Source organism: Eschrichtius robustus, chromosome 3, assembly GCF_028021215.1.
Source record: "Eschrichtius robustus isolate mEscRob2 chromosome 3, mEscRob2.pri, whole genome shotgun sequence".
Classification (NCBI taxonomy): domain Eukaryota; kingdom Metazoa; phylum Chordata; class Mammalia; order Artiodactyla; family Eschrichtiidae; genus Eschrichtius; species Eschrichtius robustus.
This window is the reverse complement of record NC_090826.1, coordinates 53,784,249-53,806,634: the sequence shown is the minus strand read 5'-3', so window position 1 is coordinate 53,806,634 and position 22,386 is coordinate 53,784,249. Positions and strand designations below refer to the sequence as shown.

The window sequence follows — 22,386 nt, the reverse complement described above, 5'->3', positions numbered from 1 at the left end:
GAAAACGCATAATATTCCATCAGGATAATGCAAGACTGTATGTTAAGCTTGGCTGGGAGGTTCGGATTCATCCACCGTATTCACCAGACATTGCACCTTCGGATTTCCATTTATTTCGGTCTTTACAAAATTCTCTTAATGGAAAAAATTTCAATCCCCTGGAAGACTGTAAAGGGCACCTGGAACAGTTCTTCACTCAAAAAGATAAAAAGTTTTGGGAAGATGGAATTATGAAGTTACCTAAAAATGGCAGAAGGTAGTGGAACAAAAGAGTGAATACATTGTTCAGTAAAGTTCTTGGTGAAAATGAAGAATGTGTCTTTTATTTTTTTTGATAAACCAAAGGCACTTTTTGGCCAACCCAATACTTAAAATGTCAGAAACTATTTGCCCATTATAAGTTTTTCTAAAGTTTGAGTGCTTGGTAACAATATTCATGATCTAAATTTAACAAAACCAAAAAATTAATAGTATGATTAAAAATAATGTTCCACTGTGCTTCTAACTTAGTGTTAAAAGGAAAAATACTAAATGTTTCAGTTAAATTATAAGTGATTATTTTTCTTGAGTGTTCATATTAAGAACTTTTTTGAGAAAATAATAAATACTTTTAAAATGCCTTATCTTGACAAATTAATATAGTAAAATTGTTAAGAGTGTGGTCTTTGGAATAAGACTATGGTCTGGTCCAGAAGCCAGATCTAGCTATCCTGCCTTAGATAAGTTACTTAACCTTCCCACACCTCAGTCTCCTCTTCTGTAAGTTAGGTATTTTTTAGTACATACTTAAGGAGAAGCAAAAGAAGTAATATGTGTAAAGTACTTAGAACAGTGTCTGGCAAATAGGAAGTACTCAAAATGTTAGTTATTATATCCATGAAATGACCTTTTAATTTGTGTGTGTGTATGTGTGTGTGATTAGCCCTATCTAAATGAAATTTTTCATAAATGCAACAGCTCTTTTGCAAAGGGAAAAGTTTTAACATAATGAATTTCAGTTTAAATGGTAAATTATCAAGCAAAACTTTACAAAATTTATCATTTCCAAATTTCCATTCTTAGAAATGCTTCTTCCTGGAGTAAAACAGAGACCCTTTCTTTTGATGATTTAGGATTAAGGGCTTTTGGATAGAACAGTTGCAGTAGATGTAGTAAACTACAGTGGTTAAGAGTTTGATTCTGGAGAGAGACTGGCTGAATTGGAATCCTGGCTGTGCTGTTCTTCAGCTCTGTGAAACTACTTAGCTTTTCTGTACCTTGGTCAAATTACTTAGCTTTTCTGACCTCTGTTTTCTTGTCTATCAAGTGAAGATAATGTCTACTTTATAGAGTTATATAAAGATTAAAAATATTTTAGAGCACTTAGAGCACTACCTAGTGTTTAGTAAACACTACACAGTATTATGTATTAGTATTCTTTTGTAATTAAAAAGGCAATGCACTTATGTAATATTGCTGTAATATTTTATTGGTAAATATTATCTAGTCTTATGTTAAGGTGACATAAATTGGGAAGTTTTGCTAGAGTCTGGGTTTTCTGAGTTTTGGTCTCTTGGACCTTGATAAGTACAAGGAATTAAGTCTTTTGTTTAGCCTGTATACTTTTTCTAAGTGTCCAATACAGAACCACATAAATATTTCTGTTTGTAAGAGAAATATAGAATGCAAGTAAATAAAAATATACAAATACTTCCACTAATGAAGAAGAAAAACAAAATATTTTTCCTTATTCTTCATTTTCATCTTACCTTTACCACTGGTACATGTTATGGAATTATAGAAGTGTATGTTGAACTAGTGAAGAAATTTGAATTTTCTCCCTCTTTTTAAAAGAGATATGTTAGTGTTGTGATCATTGGTCCTGAAGGGCATATTTCGAAACTTCTCCTAACTAAACTGTCTACTTTTCTGGCTTAAAACTATTGACCCTGATATTTCATCCATTTTCTAGTTGAGGGGGAATGGAGATGGGCCAGCTTCTTGTCTCTATTGTACTATAAGCTGTTCATTGGTAAGATCTATATCTGTTTTAAATTTATATCCTATACAGCACTTTAGTATAATGCCTAACCTGCTGGAGAAACCATACATTTTTATTGAATGAGTAAGATAATGATAAAGTCTTAACACTGGAGTTTTTCAAACACAAAATTTGCATATAATAGATATGCCTTTTTGATATAGGAGTTTCTTTTCAGAGAAAGGAATTTGAAAAGTAGTCCCTTCCAGTGCATGAAAGTAACTGGACACTAATACCAAAGAAAGGCTGTGTGAAGGAATTTCCTTCTATTTGGTTACTCTGCTGGAGTATTGACACTTTTTGCACAATTTATATATTTCCTCACAGGTAACCCTAAAGGATAGATTAGAGGCAGCGGTTGCATATTCTCGGTTTATAGTATATTGTCTCTGGGTAGAAATATCTGGATAATTTTTTTTCTTATCATAGTTTGACATGTTATTGAATATAATTAAAATAAATAATTTGCCTAATTACAAGCTGTGGAAGAGTGTCAACATGGGAAATGTAATGAAAGTAGTAATTTTGTAAATGATTTTTACATCTACCTTTTAATGCCTCCTGTCTGAGTACACATTGTTAAAGGCAGAATCTAATCTTTGCTTGAACTTGTGCCTGTTTAAATAGAACCCTGATGAGATGTAACCAGTAATGTTATAAAAACTTAAAATTTTTATGCCAAAGAAAATAAGAAACTAAGCAAAATTAAGACCTAATTTAAGAATTCCTAGTTTCAAAGAACTAATATACAAAATTTCTTAGCTGCATAGAATTTTAGGACATTTGGGAGCTTTGTTTAAATTCTAAGCAAAGCAAAGTCCTTTATCCTCCCCCAGGTTGTGCAATCTTATGGAGATTTGAGTTCCAAATAAAACACAAGGCATTTTGGGTCTGTTGAATATAGTATCACTAGTAATTTCTTCTTTTTAAACTGTGGTCATTTGTTTTTGAATTAATATATTCGGTAGAAAGATTCTAAAAGTAACTGAGAAAAGCATATTTATAAATAGAAATATTTATAGTAACTAAAGAATAATGCCAGAGTAATATCAATACATTAGCTCCCTTTTCCTCTCTTTGTCCAGAACAGCACTGTCCAATGGAAATATAGTGTGAGCTATATGTGTAAAAAACTGAAAAGAAACAAGTGAAATTAATTTTAATAGTATGTTTTGTTTAATCCAAATCTAGTATGTACTTTATACTTTCAGGATATCTCAGTTAGAACAGGTACAGATCAAGTACTCTATAGTCTCACTAGACCATATTATTGGACAGCAGAGGTCCAGAAGATGAGTGACCTTTGAAGGAGTCATTTTATTCATCTTAGCTTTTTTCTCATGTTCGCTATTAATAAATGTTAATTTGTTATGTTGAAAGTATTTATTGTGGAAACTCAGATATTTGAAAAACCTATACAAAATAAAAATGCTGACTCTTCCCTATTAACATTTTGGGGTCTATCATACCAGTTCCCTTGGATGACTACCTAAATGTAATTTTTTTTTAACACAAATGGGAGTGTGTAATGTATAGCTCGTGTTATATATATAAATTGATTCAAGACCATAACATTTTAAAATTTATTTTCATATGAGTGCCTATAGATTTACCATATCCTTTTAAATGGCTGCACAATCTTTTATTATATGAATGCACCTTAATTTAATCATCTGCTTGTCAATTATCATTTCAGTTGCTTGCAATTTTCTGGTTACAAACAATATGCATAGAAAATGTGTTTATATTTGTGTATAAATATTTTCATATGATAAGTTCATAGACGTTAACTTTCAAAGTAGATTTCTCTTGTCAGATTATCCTTTAAAAGGATTGTGCCAATTTATATCCCTACCAAGAGTATATGAGAGTTCCTCTTTTCCCATGAAGTTTTACCAGTGCTTTAAATGAGAAAGACAAAATATTGATAAACCTAGTAGGCACATATATCTAGTTTATTTTGCTGTCTGTCTTGCTCTCTTTGTGAATTACCTGAGTATTATCTAAGTCTCCCTCCCCCCATCAAACTCCCCACCCTTTTTTTGTTTGTCTCTTTCTGAATAATTTTAGGAATTATTTGCATGTGATGGATACTAACTCTTTGTCATGTGTGTAGCAAACAGTGTTCTTCCAATTTGTCCTTTGTCTTCCACTTGTGTTTATGGTATCCCCTGCTGTGTAGAGGCTTTAAAATTTGTCTTTTATGATTTTTTGTGGCTCATGCTCAGAAATGCCTTCCTCACCTATAAAATATGGTCTTTTTAAAGGTTTTCTAGTACTTTTATGGTTTTATTTTTATTATTTAAAGCTTTGATTTAATCTGGAATTTATTTTGAGGAGGTGGTGAAATATGAATTCAGCCTTAAAAAAGGCCAGTCAGCTATCTCAGCAACTCAACACTTTTCATTGATCTACCTTCTCTCTGCTGATTTAAAATTCCTCTGAAGGAGTATTATAAATGCATGGTAAAGACTTACTGGGTTTATGTGGAAATTTATTAGTGGAGTTAGCAGTCAAATGAAAAAGAGTCTGGGCTAAACGCATGCCTTTCACCTTCATAAACAAGTTGAATTTAAAGTTGTATTGCTTATATTAGAAATCAAGCATAGCTTAATGTTCAGTTAATTTGCATTTCATATGAAAATTCGAACTCCAGAAGAGTTAAGTAACTAAATATTATGTGAGTTCTGTACTGTTCATTCATTCATTCAATCATTTATTCATATGAGGAACTATTCTAGGCATTGGAAATATAGCAGTTAACTAGATAGGTAAGGTCCTTGCCCTCATGGAATTTGGGCTTTATTTAAGGAGATACATAAACAAGAAATAATGTACAAACAAACAAGATAATTTGGGATTATCTTAAGCAGATTATTTAAGAGTTGTTAATGGAATAACAAAGTGGTGTTATGTGGGGAGATAAAGTGAAGCTTTCTAAGACTCAAAAGATGGGAAGGGGCCACTTATGTCCATATCCACAAAGCTAAAACAGTAGTAATCCAAATGCAGAAATTGAGGGGTGGGGGAAGGCATGATGTGTTTTGATTTTCTGTGTGTTTTGCATGTCTATCCTACTTGCAAATTTCTCACTGAAATTTATGGGCAGATTCTTTAGTTTCAAGTCCTCTTGTGGGCCCCAGTGACATTCTATGTTCATAGCATTTATCATACTACATTATAAGTATTTGCCTGTCTTATTCTCCCTCCAGACTGTGAGTTCTATCAAGTCAAGAACTTTGTCTTTTATCTCTATATTCTCAGTATCTAGTATACTGCATACTCAATAAATGTCACAATGAGGCATTATAAACATAATAAAGGCCGATCTGTTATCATGCCCTTTGGATCCTGTTCTCTCCCACCATTTCAGGAATCTTACATTCTTGTTCTAGTGTATGCAAACTCTGTCTCAACTAAATTCTTTTCATTAGGATTTAATCAAACTTAAACCTTTCCAATCTTAAAAAGCTTCCAGAATCCCTATGTTCTATATCCAGCTATTGCATTATCTTTCTCCCATTCTCAGCTACACTCTTCAGAATTTCACTTATTTCATTTTCTTACCTCCTACTTACTCTTTAAACCTACTTTTGTCTGTTTTCAGCCTGAGATTTCCAGTGACTTTGAAGTTGCTAAATTCAGTTGACATTTTTCATTTCTTACCTCATTTGGTCTGTGAATAGCATTTGACACTTAACTCTTATAATTCTGCTTGTAATTTCTTCCTTGGGCTTCCTTGCCACTGTACTTTCATGGTTTTCCTTCTGTTTCTTTGTGGGTGCCTTATCAGTCTTTGTAGGCTCATCTTCTTCTGGATGACCACATAATCTTGAAGTTCCTTAAGACTCCTTTGTTGGAATAATACACAATGAGAGTAATTAAGTGATATTCTAGTTCTCTCGTAGTTGATGTCCTTGAGAATGGTTCTCAGCACAGGAAAAATGATATATAGGTACAAGATAGAAAAGAATAAATAAAAACCTTGTATTCTTGAATTTGAATTATCACTATGAACTCAGGATATATTTCATGTTAAAAGCATTTTCCCCTAACTCTTTCAGCTTTAAAAGGCCTAGAAACAATGAATAACCCACAATGAGTGGCCTGGAAAAACATTACCCATTCAAAAACCCCAACTCCTTGGAGAAATGGCTGATTCCAGGTTTGGGAAAAAAGTGTACAAGAAGAGCCTGGAAGGTGTTGTCGTAACAGATAGTAAGAAGCCGTCAAAGACTATTATGACTGAATCAAAAGGAATCATGAGCCAGTTTGAATCGACCTTTTCACTTGTCAAAGATAGTACAATTTGAACACCAATAAAGATAATAACTGCAAAATATTGAAACCCGTTAATATGTTTGGTCCATGAGTTTATAAGTGATTCTTTAAAAAAAAGACACTATCCCTTTTAGAGGAATGTAATGTACCAACTGATTATTTTGAAAACTGGCAGCTAATGGAAAAGAATCAAGCATTTATTCTTGCCTCTCATATAATGGCTCACTGGCAAAGCAAATAGTAGATAAGGGAAAAGTGCTCTTCATAGAGATATTCCAGCTGTTAAATAAAGAAGCAATGATAGAATATCACCTTTTGGCAATCCTTAATGAGTTAATGGATTTAGGCATTGGTCATCATTGTCTGCTAATTGCACAAAAAATGAAACAACAACCAAACATTTTCCTTCTGATAGAAGGACACAGTACCATTTATGAAGTGATCTTGCCACCAAAATTTGACCAAGGCTCTAGATTCAACTCTCAATTCATAGAAAACACAGAGGAACATGTTAAATGTCACTACAGTGTGCAGTCAGTAAAATCCAGCCTCTGGAAAAATCTACACAAAAATATCAATAATTCTTCAACAAATGTATTGCAAAGGGAATAGATGAAAAGACTTCTCCATGATCAACTAAGTACCTGTCTGTTCCTCCCATAGCTTCTGCATACTTCTCTCACAACACAGCATTGTTTTGAAATGGTCTTGTTTATAGGTATTTCTGTGCCATTAGATGTGTGATATATTTTACCTCTTTTTATCTTCTTGTTTTTAACTTTTGACATTTTAATAATAATGTGTCTTGGTGTGGGTCTCTCTGAGTTCATCTTATTTGGAACTCTGAATTTCCTGGATCTGGATGTCTGTTTCCTTCCTCAGATTAGAGAAGTTTTCAGCCATTATTTCTTCACAATTTTCCGTAAGTAAGTTAATGCCACTATACATCCTGCCCTGCAACCTTTTTTTCATCCAACATGCTGGGTATCTCTTTCTGCATTAATAAATACTGCTGCATATTGTCATTTTTAGGACTCTGAAATGTATTCTTCTTTTAATATATCTTAATTTAATTAATTAGTCCAATACTGATGAACATGTTTCTTTATAATTATTTCCTAATATAAAAAATGTCATGAATTTCTTTGAACACACCCATTTGTACATATATGCAGTTCTCTCCTTAGACTAGAGGTGGGTTTGTTGTGTCAAAGAGTATGGTCATTTAAAATTTCTATATTGCCCTACCACCTTCTAGAAAATTTAGACCTATTTTCATTGTCCTAGCAGTTGATGAGGAGGGTTTTATTATGCTTGAAGTCTTGTTCATCCGCTCTCAGCAAGCACTAGTTTTCAGGTAAAGTAACTCTCAATCTTTTTCTTTTTCTTTTTTTTTTTTTTTAAGCCCTCTCTTTTGGTGCCTTTCCTTGAATTATTTCTCATCTCTGTGTTGGCAGCAGGGACTGTTAAAGCTGTGTAAGATGCAACTGGGCATGAAGTCAAATAATTGTAGAGTAATATGTGATTTTCTCATAGTAACTACCTAATACCGTTATACCTACCATATTATCATATGTGTTTTTGAATAATAATGTAGAATATTATACCTCTTAAAACCTTGATCACATTTGTACAAAAAGCCTGCTTTCTAAATGTCATCCTATTTATATCTGCTTGGAGAAACTAAGATAATATTAGAACTGTCTTTTAACTTCTTAATAATGTTTCTGTTCATACTTGTTTATTTCCCAGAAGCCTCTTCTAGAGGAAAGAACATGCATTTTGAAGTCTGACTGAACTGTATTCTCATTTCAGCTTTGCCACTTATTTGATTTTATGTGAAAATCTCTTAACTTTTCTGGGCCTCGATTCATCTGCAAAAGGGGGTTATATTTGATTGCTATCTGTTTGAACGACTACTCTAAGGATCAAATCAAGCATTGTATGTGAAAATAGCATAGTGTCTAGCAAATGCTAATAACCCAGTATTTGTTCATCTATTCCTTTTGTGGTGTGTAGTAGTGATACATAGTGTTTTTAGATATGTAATCACTATCATGTATACTATTGCCTTCACAGAAACCTTCTCTACATATACCCTCAGAGTCTCAATTTTGCCAACCGTCAAGGTTCTGCCAGAAATATAACAGTTAAAGTCCAGTTTATGTATGGGGAGGATCCTAGCAATGCCATGCCGGTAAGAAATGTTCTTTACATTTCCTATTCTTTATATATGGTTCAAATAGACCTTTTTTTGGGGGGGTGGGAAGGTAATCACTTGGTTGGCAGCTCTAAACTGGAAATTAATGTGATCTTGCAAACAAAATTTCTGACCTCATTACTTCCTGTACAGGTAGTAATGAGTTTATTTGAAGTCTTATTTATTGAGGACTTGGTATATGCTAGGCATTCCCAGAGATACAAAGATGAATAAGACATAATCTAGAGGATATAAGAAGAATATGTAAAATTTTAAAATAAAGAACTTCAGAAGAGGGCCAGATCAGAATCACCTAGGGTACTGTAACAGAGCAGACACCTCTTCTCTACTCTTCCATCTGTGATCCTGATTCCCCGCCTTTAGAATGAAAGGCCAGGTAAGGGAGGTGGAAAGTGGTGGGTAGTATTATGGGGTTGTGGTATAGTTTGAAAATGCTCCCCAGGTGATTCTAATTTGTATGATTCTTCCCATCTTTGTTGAGAAACTCTGGCAGTAGTTCTTAACTTTGGCTACATTTTACACTCACTTGGGGAGCTTTTAAAAATACCAATGCCCAGACAATCTCATTCCAATTACATTATAATCTCTGGGGTGGGATACCAGGCAGATATCAGTATTTTTAAATCTCCCCAAGGGATTACATTTTGCAGCCAATATTGATAACCAAGGTATGAGCTAATTATTAGAAGATTGGTAGTATAGGGTTTCAAAGGTATAGGTGTTCAGAGGAAGGAGAGAATGCCTCAAAGGTGGTTAAAATGTTCATAGCAGTGGATCTGTCTAGACTGTGGGGAAAGGAGAGCAATTCAAGTTGGAGAATGTCCTTCAACAGAGGTAGAGTGGTGAGTTGCCAGTGAGCCAGAGCAATGCAAGATAAGTCAGGAATAGTAGATTGAGGCTAGATTGGGGAGGTTCTTGACTGCCCACATTGTCATTTAGGATTTGTGGGACACTAATAAATGCAGGTTCCATGAAAGTAGATTTTTAATTTACGGAGTAGGAGCATATCTATCACTGTAGATGTTCAACCTCTGAAAGAACCCTAGTGGAATGAAAATGAGCTAAGAACAGGTGCACTGTTTACAGAGTTTTATTTTAGCCTTCTATGGCAGTCATTTGAATCAAGTTCTTTTGATTTTCTACAATACTTACTAAGAAAACTATATATTTTCCTTTCCACTGTAGCGTCAGTTTCATCAACATTTATAGCTCTTGATAGCAGCAAGCACAAATTATTCATCTTTGTATTCTTCTATGGCAGCTGTTCCAGATCCTTGCATGTAATACATGCTGAATAAATATTTGTTCAATAAATGTAGAATTTATTTTGGAGGTTTGGAATGAGCATTTCATGCTTTTTACTAGCTCTTCATTTCTGCCGAGGGAATGAATATACTAATCATAGTCGATGAAAAGATGCTGGATTGGGAAAACAGATGCTTTGTTATCCTATATGTGAATGGCCATATGAATTTGAACTTATGAAAAACGTAGTATATGTAAAACAATTTGTTTTTATTTTTTGCCTAACAAACTCTTCCTTGTCTTAGAATACATATAGCCTCCTCTACAGAGCCCCAGCTGCGTCCAGCCATATTGGCAGTTAGACCACTCCTTCTTTTGGTGCTACCTTAGTGTCTTCTCACTTCTTTTATGGGCTGTTTCATTTTATGGTTATATGTTTGTTTCTTTATCTCGACCACTAGACTGTGAGCTCCTTGAGGGCAAGGACCATGTCTTACTCATATCTGTATCTTGCCTATCATAGTGCTTGGCATAATTGATGCTCAGTCCATGTTGATGAATGATTAAAAATACATGTTAAATGGTCAGAGGAACACTTTTCACTTTATATCATTGCATGTTATGAAAATAAGTTACTTTTTGAAAAACAATAGCTTCTCAGAGGGAAAAAAAGGTACTGCATTCCTTTCTCTTGTGTATTATTAGTGATATGAAAATATAATGCTGTATGTTTATGTGAGTGGCTGGTTTGAAATAATGTATAAACACAGACACATTGTATTTGCTTATTTTTTTAAAAATGAAGACTGTTCAAATGAATCTTAAGATAATTTTTGGATCATATAATGTTGATATGATAAAATCATAAACTTCATAATTCTGGCACTGGAACAACATTTTTATAAAAACATAGTAAGGTAGTCTTAGAAATTGATGAAATTAGGCATATACAGGAGAGTCATAATTATTACACTTTTGCATACCCTTAAAATAAAAGGACCTGCTTGAAATGTTGCAAAAAGAAACACAGATATCTGTTATTATGTTCTTTTTATTTAAGGATGGTGCAACTTAACCCCTTTGTATAAGGAATAAACTTTGAGTTGTTTTACCAGTTGTGTGATAGAAGTGTGATGATGACATGTCCACATACCTATTCATGCATGTGTAGAGATGACTGGCCAGACTTAAAAGTTTAATCTATGCCTAGATAACATTGTAAGCCTGTCACATAGTAATCATAGCTATGACCTTGACATCATTAAGCCATTTATGTAATCCGCTGCCCTAATTAACCATAGTATTGCTTGGTAGAATTCGAGAGGCAGATATACAAGACTGAATTATTTTACCTCTAAACCTTCTCCAAAGTATTGTAGTAGTATTGTATTTTTTTTTTAATGTGGTGGATTTGAAAAAAAACAAACACATAGGTAAGAATATAAGAATGGAGCTCCTCTTCCGTTGTAGAGTAGCTTGCAGGGAGTACTGGAAGTAAAGGATACATAGCTTGACCTAAATTAGGGTATTTTAATATCATTTATAAATAATTTATACTTGACATTCAGAATGACTGTTGTTTTAGTGGAGAAGCCACCAATTTATATAGTAGATATATGCCACCATTCTAGGATCGTATTTCTTATGTAAATTCCAAATGATGTGCTACATCTAGATTTTAAAATGAATTCTTTACCTTCTTTAAGAAAAAGGAAAGAAATGTACCTTATTGCCCAATAGATATAAATATAATGGATAGAAACCTTTTGAATGTTTGAATGTCAGATGGGTCTATAGTTGAAAAGAAATATACAGTTAAGCAATTGAACTTATAGGCACATTGTTCTTCATTGGGCTTATTTTGCCCATTGTTCTCAGTTATTAAATCAGACAAATTCTTACATAGATTTGAAACATCCAGCATTTATTACAACAAAGTTTCAACATGCTGTTATTTGTTACAGGTAATCTTTGGTAAATCTAGCTGTTCAGAATTTTCAAAGGAAGCCTATACAGCCGTAGTATATCATAACAGGTACTGAATTCAAATATTTCTTTCAAAGTTACTCACTTCTCAGTGGCATTGTTAGCACTCACGTTAGTGTGTTTACCAAATGCTTTGCTGCACTGGATGTGCAAATTCAAGACAGCTGACATCAAAGTTATAATTTTCAACCTGTAGATGCACATTCTCTCCGTAGACATCTCAAATATAAGACTTTATGCACAAAACATCTTTTCTGTCAAATTCTCTGATCCTTTCGTTTTTATTATATTGTCATTGATTATCATTATGGCCTCTGGTCCTTTGGTCTTTCCCTGTTATTTTCACCTGACACTTTGTAGTTTTACTTAACTCTTTACTAAGCTTGCACTCATTAGTCAGTTAAATTGGTGCAACATCCAATAAATCTTCGACTCAGTGACTTTCCCTTTTACTTCTTTGGGAATTGATTGTTAACTCTGGATAACCTTTAACTTCTGCTTTCTTTCCCCTCCTCCTCCCCCTCCTCCTCCTCTTCCTCCTACCCTCTCTCCCCATCCCCCTCCTTCACCTCCCTCTCCCACTTCTTTTTTTTTGATTATTGAATGCTATTGGAGAAAAAACACAAAATTGTGCCAATCAGGGCTGTCACAAATTGATGTTATTTTATCATATGATGGGGCTACAGTAATTTATTTTATTGTATTTTATCTTCTTTTGGCCCCTCTGTTCTTTGGTAAATTTTTTTGTCGTCACTTTTTTACCTTCTCTCCCATTTGGCGGTAGCTGTTTTAAGCTTTTCTTTCCCTATCTCTAACTCCTACTTCTTTTCTGTTTGCTTTAACTCTTAGTGTTCCTACTTTATGAAGTAGATTGAGACCATCTAACTTGAGGTCTATCAACTTCTGTGCTCTTCACCTCAAATTGTCTCCATGCAGATCTGCCTTTCCTCTGTTTCAAAGGTGGTAATGGCCCACACCTTCCTCAGTGTGGATCTTTTCATCTCTGCTCTCAAAACGATCTTATCCAGGCTCTTCAGAATGTGACTCCATCAGTTATTCCTTTTCTTGCATCATCAGTCTTCTGTTTCATTGGCTCCATCTCTTATTGCCACAAAATTTGTTTCCTATACTTAAAAAAAAAGTCTTTCTTCAGTGCTGTTGTGTAGCATGGTTTTTCCTTACCCTTCTTAAAACTTTCTTCTTTCTCACCTTTATTTTATGACCCTCTCTTGGTTTCCTTTCATCCCTTTGAACACTTTTTTTTTAATAGTAATTATTCTAATTTTTCTTTTTCTTTAAAACATAGGCCTTCCACACAAAACACTAAAGTTTTGCCTTTAACCTTCTTTTTCTATAATATTCTCTACCTCAATAATCTTATATGTATTTCCAGAGTGCATTCAATGAAAATACTACTACTTCTACCTTTATGTGGATTGTTCGCACTGTTTATTTTCTCTCATAACCTTCTTTCTGAGATACAGATGTGTATTTTCAGTGGCCTTTTAGGCATATTCATTCGAATGCCTGCTGCCTTCTCAATTTCCATGTATTTGTTCTTGACTCTGTTCCTAAGCCAATCTCTGTCTGACTCTCTATTTTTATTAATCGTACCATGATTTTTCCAGTTGCTCTGACTCAAAATGTAAGACATTCTTGCCTTCCTTCTTAGTTTGTCTAATATACAATCATCTTTTCCATCTTGATGATTGTATTTCTGCCTCATTACCAAGCATATCTTGTGCTGTTCTGTTTCTGGGCCTTTCTTGGATCTTTTTTCTGTTGTAATACTGATTCCCTCTAATTGAACTCCTACTCATACTTTAAGGCCCGTATCATATATCTCTTCCTAAATGACAGTTCCCTGATCTAAAACTTGAAGTAATCTGTTCAGCTCTGTTCTTGAAGCACTTAACCTTATATGCTGTATACCAGGGGTTGGCAAACTTTTCTAAAAAGGGCCAAATAGTATATATCTTAGGCCTTGTGCGCCATCTGGTCTCTTGCAACTACTCAACCTTGCTGTTGTAGTGCAAAAGTAACCATGTACAGTAAATTGCAAATAAATGGGCATGGTTGTCTTCCAATAAAATTTTATTTATGGACCCTGAAATTTGAATTTCATTTAATATCTCAAGTGAAATATTCTTTTGAATTTATTTAAGCACTTAAAAATATAAAAATCATTTTTAGTTTGTAGGCTATACGAATGAAGTAGTGGACTGGATTTGGCCTGTGGCCATAGTTTGCCAACCCCTGCTTTATAGCATAGCTATTGATATATGTGTGTCTTACTTAAATTTCTACTGAATTATATATTTTTGAGGGTTATTTTTCTTATGTTCATCTTTAAAACCACCACAAAAGTAACACAGTGCTTAGCCTAATGTTGGGTAATTCAAAATACTTGTTGATGAATAACTCGTAGATGTTTAATTTTCCATAAGAGCCTTTACATAATATGATTTCAGGAAAGAAATGAACTAAAGCACTAGAAGCCAGGAAAGATATTTATAAAGAAGGCTGTATTTTCTAAAAGTATCTCAGTTTGTGGCTAAGTCTTTATTTTGTTGCTGTCAGCATTAGTAGAATTAAAATGATACAGTCTAACATGACTTGTAAATTCAACTTTCTCATAATTCAGTGGTGATTAGTGAGATCAGTAATAAGATCTGTAGCATCTTTTATTCACCAAAGTCATCAAATTCTCAGATTGCTAGCATTAGCTATCTTTCTTATGGGTATTAAAAGCCTTATGCCACTTAATTTTTCTGTGATCAGATCTACACCTGTTAGCATTTTTGAGGCTTATTGGAGATGGAAGAATATTTGACGTATTTAGCATCAGAGAAAAATCCCTAACTGGTGGGATGGGCTTCACTTTAAAGGTAGTTGGAACTATGTGGTTTGGATGTATTTTCGCTGAATACAACAGAGAGATACTAACTGAATATGGAAGATGGGGATGCTAAGGTTCTATCCCTTTTAGGTCTATATCATAAATAGCAGCCATGCTATCTTATAAAAATGCTCTTAGGGCCCACTCTCAATGAATATTGAGATGCAAGTGCCATCGGTTTGATCAAATATGCTACTTGTTGTATTCCTTAGTAGCTGGGAGCCCTTCTAAACGGTGGGACACATTGCAGTTTGTGGGGGTTCCCTGATTTTTTCTTTTCTTTTTTCTCTTTTCCTTTTCCTTTTTTTTTTAAAGCTGTCAGTCAATACACAACTAGTCCATGTTTAGGTAACATTTATATTTCTTTAGCAGTGGAATGATAGATATAAGACATTCCATAGAGAGCCCATCTTGATACCAAGTTGTCTAAAGATTCCTTTTTTCTTTCTTTCTTTCTTTTTTTTTTTTTAACAAAAGGATAATACAATTTAGTCTTACTATGAAGCTGTACTCCTATAAAAGAAAAATGTTTTTCTATGGTATGGTTATAAGATATACACTTCTAAAAGCTCATATTATTTTTTTTCTATGTAATATGTATCCAAATTGGTTTATAAATATAGAAAGCCTTGCCCTAGTCTCTTCTCTTATACAGTTTCCAATCTAATGAAGATTTCAGCATCAAGGTGGTGATTATTAATGAATTTTCAAATAGTAGGATTACTTAACCCATTAATAAAAATGGGATGAGAAATTTCAGAAACAGTGGCAGCTCCCTCATCTGGAAGTAGGGGTTAGTTACTTAAGAGTTTGGAAATAAAAATATTTTGGACTAGAAGAAAAATTAAGCATGAATCCTGAAATTAATTTAAAAATTACTCAAACATACAAATGTAATAATTGTTTATTTTGAACACATTACTGACTATTGATCTGTTTTGTTTTGTTTTTGTATGAAGGTCTCCTGATTTTCATGAAGAAATCAAGGTTAAACTCCCTGCTACTTTAACTGACCATCATCACTTGCTTTTTACTTTTTATCATGTTAGTTGTCAACAAAAACAAAATACTCCTCTTGAAACTCCTGTTGGATACACGGTAAGTATATTTTTGTTAAATATTTAGCCCTTTGATCTTAAAAATAATTAACGATATTTAAGATAGTTGGTGTTCATTATTATTTGAGTATTCCTTATCTGATTCCCCATGTTCGTTAGGAAGGGTCATCATAACAAGAAAATGCTCAATATAGTTAACCAGTGTCATTAATTAACTAAGTAATATGTGTAAACACTTAGATGTTGGTCCTAATTATTGTATATTTACCCAACAGTACTGTGTAAATGTAGCAGTTTTAAGGGTTCTTCCGAAGAAAATGGTTTGATTGTAAAATGATTAAAAGAGACCCTTGGCAATTAAAACCCTTTTTAATTGCCTTAATTAAAGCAATTAAAACACCTGAGTAGTTTTTGAAAATCATTACTATTGAATTACAAAAGTAAACCTAAGGTGAATACATCATAGTGTGCTATCACAATTTTGTCAGAAAGGCATGCCTTCACCTAAAAGAGAAAAACTAACATTTGATACATATCTTTTGTCTTCAGCTTATGACATGAATTTTTGCTAAATGTAAGAGAATAAGTTTATGTCATACTTTTTAGTTTTGTTTTCAACATTCTTATCTAATCAAATCTTTCTTTCCCTATTTACATTGACACTGTTACCCCAGTTTAAAATTGATTCACTTTGTGGCCTTTTCTATTACCAACTTTCCCTTGGATAATGAGGACCTGCTATAGATTTAAGTATCGCATACTTAGTTGGTAATAATGTTTTGGGGATCCTCCTTAAATATTGTTGGGGAAACTTCTTTAGAGGAATTATGAAAACCTATTATTATTACCTACATAATTAAATCCCCTTGGTGTTTACTGATGTGAGACGAGTTTGGCTCATACCAAGTTCTTAAAGCAGATTTTCCAAGTAATTACTTTTACAACAAACATATTTAAATTAATATTGTTTCCTTTTTATTTAAAAGTGGATACCGATGCTTCAGAATGGACGATTAAAGACTGGGCAGTTTTGCCTACCGGTTTCACTGGAAAAACCACCACAGGCTTATTCTGTACTGTCTCCTGAGGTCAGTGTCTCTCACATTGAAATTCTCCAGTTTGAATAAAATGGGCTTTTCATTACAAAGATAGTTTTCTCAAACTTGCTGTTTCTTCTCTCTCTAAGTATGTATACAGTGAAGTAATAATATTATTTTCCAAGGGACATTAGCAGCTTTGATGATGACATATGTGACTTGAAAGAAACAAAAACATTGGGAAAATCTCAATCAAGAATCAGTAGCCACTGTTCAAAAAACAAAGTGCCTTTTGAGAGAACGATTACATGATGATTACCAATGTCTCTTAATGCTTTGACTACAACTGTTTGTAACCATTAATCTGAAATGTGTCTTGTGAATGTTCTCTTGGTGGCATTTATTTTTCAGAATAGAACTTTAAGTAGCAGCCTCCACCGCTTTTTATCCCTTTGCTTTATCCTCATAATACTTATCACTGGGACTTCCCTGGCAGTCCAGTGGTTAAGACTCTGCACTTCCACTGCAGGGGCTCGGGTTCGATCCCTGGACAGGAACTAAGATCCCACATGCCGTGGGGCGCAGCCAAAAAAAAAAAAACAACTTATCACTGACTTTATAGTTCATATATCTTTGTTTATCTGTTTATTGTCTACAGAGTATAAACTCCATGAGGTTAAGGACTTTGTCTTTCTTATGCATTGCTGTATCTACCAGTGCTCAGAATAGTGCTTGGCTCATAGTAGACAGTTAATAAATATTTATTAAATGAATGAATAAAGACCGTAGGAAAGAAATAGGACAGAACCCCCCCAACCCCCAAATCTTTCATTCAGTTTTCCAGAAACATATCTTTTCAGTAAAACAGATTAGTCTTCTGTCAGGGGTAGCATTGTATTTCAAAAGGAAATATTTTAAAAGAAAATATAATTTTATGGAAGTTATGTATTTGTTCTTAATTGATTTGCAAATGCAAGGTCAGCTTTCTAAAGGGGGAGGCTGATGGTTTTCTTCTAGCTACAACGTGTATGTTCATATATAAAGAATATGGTGATAATTTGGATTTGACTATAGATACATAGTATGGCTGATTGATATGTGAGATTAAACCACCTGATTAAGTGCTTAAACTTTTGTATATTTTAATTACTATATTAAAAGTACAGTATATATTCTTAGCTTCATTATTATATTTAAAGAATAGTATATATTAATTTTAGTGCTTAATTTAAAGCAAGTGAGAGATAAATATTTAAATATTTGACTTTCATAGGTCATTGCTTAATGCAATTTTGTATTTACTTTCCTGGTTGAGGTTGAGCTCTCTTTGATTCAGAAAGTCAGAGAACTTCTGATATGTGTTAACTTCAGCAGTTCTTTGGACCTTAGAATATGAAGCTTGCCATATAAGCACACTTAGGTACTGAGAAACTAATTTCTGTAACTAGTGAACTATTGCTTCATTATATTTCACTCAGTGGTCATTTTCAGTGATAAATGGATCATTTTCTTCTTAAAACTGGGTAAAAAGGAAGGTGAACCTTTGTTGGCTTTGTTTCACCACATTTACTTGGTTTTCTGGTATTTCCCCCTTAAGTTTTCATGTTCTTTTCACTCTGAACCTGTAAGCACTCTTCCCAGGCAGGATCACTGACTGCAGTTCTGTGAACAGTGCTCTCAGAGTGGTGTAGTATGTAACTTACAAGAAGACCAAGATACTCCTGACTCCTACTGCTAGTTGATGAATCTTAAATCTGCATCTCTGCTCACTCATTTCTTGCCAGTTATTTGGCTGGTAAATTAAAAAACCTAGTGATGTCTGCGCCAGGATGTTCTGTAGATCTCAGACATAAAATGTCCCAAACTGGACTCATTCTTGTTGAATACTGTTGGAACTTTATGGTGAGAGGAAAACCTTGGCCACCAATATGCCTCAACAGAGTGATGGTATTCTAGTGAATTTATCTCAGTTCAGTGTCATCAACTTTTCAGGATTAGTGTTTATTGGGCTCCAGGAAGCAGATTCATGCTTACAAGATTCATACAAGATTGACATATAGACTAGCATGGCAGTTTATCATCTCTATTTGCATAGGTATGCAAAGATCAGCATATAGGATATTTTTGAACTTAACAGTGGTTACACCTGAGGATAGTTTACACTTTTCAATTTTTTGTTATTTTATTTAATAATATAATACACACATGAATCCGCCACCCAATCCAAGAGCTAGAACACTGACAATAGTTTACATCACTTATGTGCTCCTCCCTTATTCCACATTCTTCTTCCTTCTCACTACAAAAAGCTAGCCTTTAAAAAAAATTGTGGTAAAATACACATAACATAAAATTTACCATTTTAACTATTTTTAAGTGTACAGTTCTGTGGTATTAAGTACATTCACATTGTTTTGAAAACTAGCCTCTTAAAACTACTTTTTTTATTTCCAGCAAGAGCAAAAGTTTATTAAAAAGTTTATCTTCTTTAGAAATTTAACCAGAATATTCCATTCTGATTAATGGAGAATTTAGTATATTACAAACATCAAAATATTAGGGGCAAATCAACACCTACCAAAATGTCTGGAATGGTGAATGGCCAGATGTGGTTGGAGGTTTCATGTACTGAACTTAAAAAAAAAAATCTTCTGAGTTGGTTATACACCTGTATTTCCAATCATTTCTGGGAAGGTGGGGGCAGGGGGGTGAGCCAGGAATCAGATTTTGAGAATAAGAAATGTAGAGCTGCAAAGAGATATGTTAACAAGCAAAGAAGTAAAATATTAGGAGAAAAAAATGATTTAAAAAAAGTACTACAGAGTTGGGGTAAAATAAAACTGAGTATAAATGGTCTGTATGGTAAGGAAAAGAATTCCATGGTCATCTCAGCCTATGTGGGCCAGAAATAAAGTGTGTGAGAGGCCATTTATTTTGTTGACTGAGATACTCTCAGACCATTTTTCTGTAAGGTTTTTTTCCCATAGAATCTTTTATTTTTTGAATTTAATTTTATTTTTTTATACAGCAGGTTCTTATTGGTTATCTATTTTATACATATTAATGTATATATGTCAATCCCAATCTCCCAATCTCAATCACCACCCCCCCAACCCCCCCAGTAAAACTACTTTGTTTTTCAAAAATAAACTTATTTATTTATTTTTGGCTGTGTTGGGTCTTCGTTGCTGCGCACAGGCTTTCTCTAGTTGCGGAGAGCAGGGACTGCTCCTTCGTTGCGGTGCGCGGGCTTCTCATTGTGGTGGCTTCTCTTGTTGTGGAGCATGGGCTCTAGACGCATGGGCTTCTGTAGTTGTGGCACGTGGGCTCAGTAGTTGTGGCTCACGGGCTCTAGAGCACAGGCTCAGCAGTTGTGGTGCACCGGCTTAGCTGCTCCGCAGCATGTGGGATCTTCCCAGACCAGGGCTCGAACCCGTGTCCCCTGCAATGGCAGGAGGATTTTTAACCACTGCACCACCAGGGAAATCTCTAAAACTACTTTTTAATTGAGGCATATGTGTGCCTAAAGAATACATTGTTTACTTTGCTTATTTTATGAATTTAATGAAAAGGTTATTATGCTATAAATAATCCTCTGAGACTTGCTTTTTTCATTCAGCATTATATTACTAAGATTTAGTGTTTATTATCAAAATAAAATGTTCCTTCGGAATTTCATTGTACTTAGAATATAATCTAGATCTTTTTTCCTGTGACCTACAGGAAATCTCTAAAAGACCTGGGCTCTTCCACTTCTCCAGCGTCATCTTCTACTGTCACCACACCCCTTGTTCCGTACTTACAGCTTCTTCCAAATTTTTTCCAGCCTCTCAGTCTTTGAATTTTGTCTTTCTTCTTCATGATCTCCTCATGGCTGGAGTCTTTTCGTTATATTTATTTCATTATATATTTCAAATAGCACTTCCTCAGAGAGGCTTTCCCTAACTCCATGAATTTTCAACCCTTTCTTCCTCCACACTGCTGATACAGTCTGTCATTTTTAATCCATTTTTATTTACTGAATACTTACCACTATCTGAATTCTTATTTTTTTTTTTCTACAGGAAATGGGTAGTAAGCTCCCTGAGGGCAGATGTTATGTTTATCCTGAAACCCTAGTACCTAGAAACCTGTGTAGAGACTTCAGTAAATATTTGTTGTATGAATTTAAAGAAGAAAATTACAGGATTATTGGTATTAGCAAAAAGTAAAAAATGAAAATTACCTGATGTCGACCAAGGGTTTGTTTAATTAAATTTTTGTACAGCCATACAGTGGTACGGTAGTTAAGAGGAGTGATATAGATTTAAATATCCCAATGGGACATTTGTAATAAAAATATAAAAACAAACAAATAATGTAGTGACAACCAAACTCAATATGTAGATATATCAGCAACTGGGTGGAAATAGTTTGGAAAATATACACCAAATTTAGCAAAGTTAGCTCTCAAAGGGGTGTGGGATTATGAAAGTTTTTTTGTTGTTGATTTTTTCTCTAATCTCATATACCTTTGAAAGGCAGTATAACATAATATCCAAGATTTCACTTCCAGCTCCCACTGACCTCAGGTGAGTTTCTTATTCTGTTATGGACTAAATTGTTCTAACCCCCAATGTGATAGAATTTGGAGATGGGGCCTTTGGGAGGTAATTAGTTTAAATGAGGTCATGAGGATGGGCCCTCATGCTGGGATTAGTGCTCTGTAAGAAGAGACATCAGAGAGCTTGCTCTCTTGGCTGTGTGAGGACACAGTGAAAGGTGGTCATCTGCAAGCTAGGAAGGGGTTCTCACCAGAAACTGACCATGGTGGCGCCTTGATATTGGACTTTTCTAGTCTTCAGACCGTGAGAAAATAAATTTCCGTTATTTAAGCCACCCAGTGTATGACATTTTGTTGTGGCAAACCGAGCTGATTAAGATAGTCTCTCTGCCTGAATTTTCTTATCTGTAAATTGAGGAGAATAATTAATGCCTACAATAATTGAGTTATGTTGATGACTGAATGATTAATCGTACGTAGAACATTTAGAATGGTACCAGGCACATGAAAAGTGCTAAAGAAGTGTCTGCTGCTATTATGCCATTCCTATTGCCACACTATTTGTTAGAATACTTAAAGAGAGTAGTTCTTACTTTAGCATGCATCAGAATCACCTGGAGTGTTTGTAGTAACACCAGTTGTTTAACCTTACTCCCAGAGTTACTGATGAGGTAGGCCTGGGTTGGGGCTTGATTATTTACATTTCTTCAAGTGCCCAGAAGATATTGATGCTGCAGACTGTTTTTAAAGAAGTATGTGTTGACATTTTATTTGGGTGTCCTTTTTTTTAAAGCTGAAAATGAGTGTTTTGGGTTGAAAGAGCTAGTACTGTTTCTTGTGCTGAGTAGTTTCAATTTACTCCACCAGCGTTTTTTTCTTTTTTAAAGTTTCAATACCTGTATTATTTGCCTCAGTAAAGATATTGCATTTCTTACCTACTTAGTATTGAATTTTGTAATAGGAAACTTACTTTATTTGGTTTTATTTTCTTCATATAATAAAAATATAAAACCATGGGAAAGAAATCCTGTCTATCTTCCTATATATGTATATATATTTTTTGTTTGTTTGTTTTGTTTTGTTTTGCTGAGACTTT

General features: G+C 34.1%; 1 protein-coding gene across 2 annotated transcripts in view; it reads left to right on the top strand.

The window, feature by feature from the left end:
• The window catches only part of DOCK7 (dedicator of cytokinesis 7), a 187,591-nt gene that overhangs the window by 77,781 nt on the left and 87,424 nt on the right, over positions 1-22,386 (top strand). For both annotated transcript variants that reach the window (XM_068540018.1, XM_068540017.1), the window contains exons 15-18: positions 8,381-8,498; positions 11,732-11,802; positions 15,612-15,750; positions 16,697-16,798. In XM_068540018.1, coding sequence (XP_068396119.1) covers positions 8,381-8,498; positions 11,732-11,802; positions 15,612-15,750; positions 16,697-16,798 — 430 coding nt within the window. The remainder of the gene's footprint in view (positions 1-8,380; positions 8,499-11,731; positions 11,803-15,611; positions 15,751-16,696; positions 16,799-22,386) is intronic.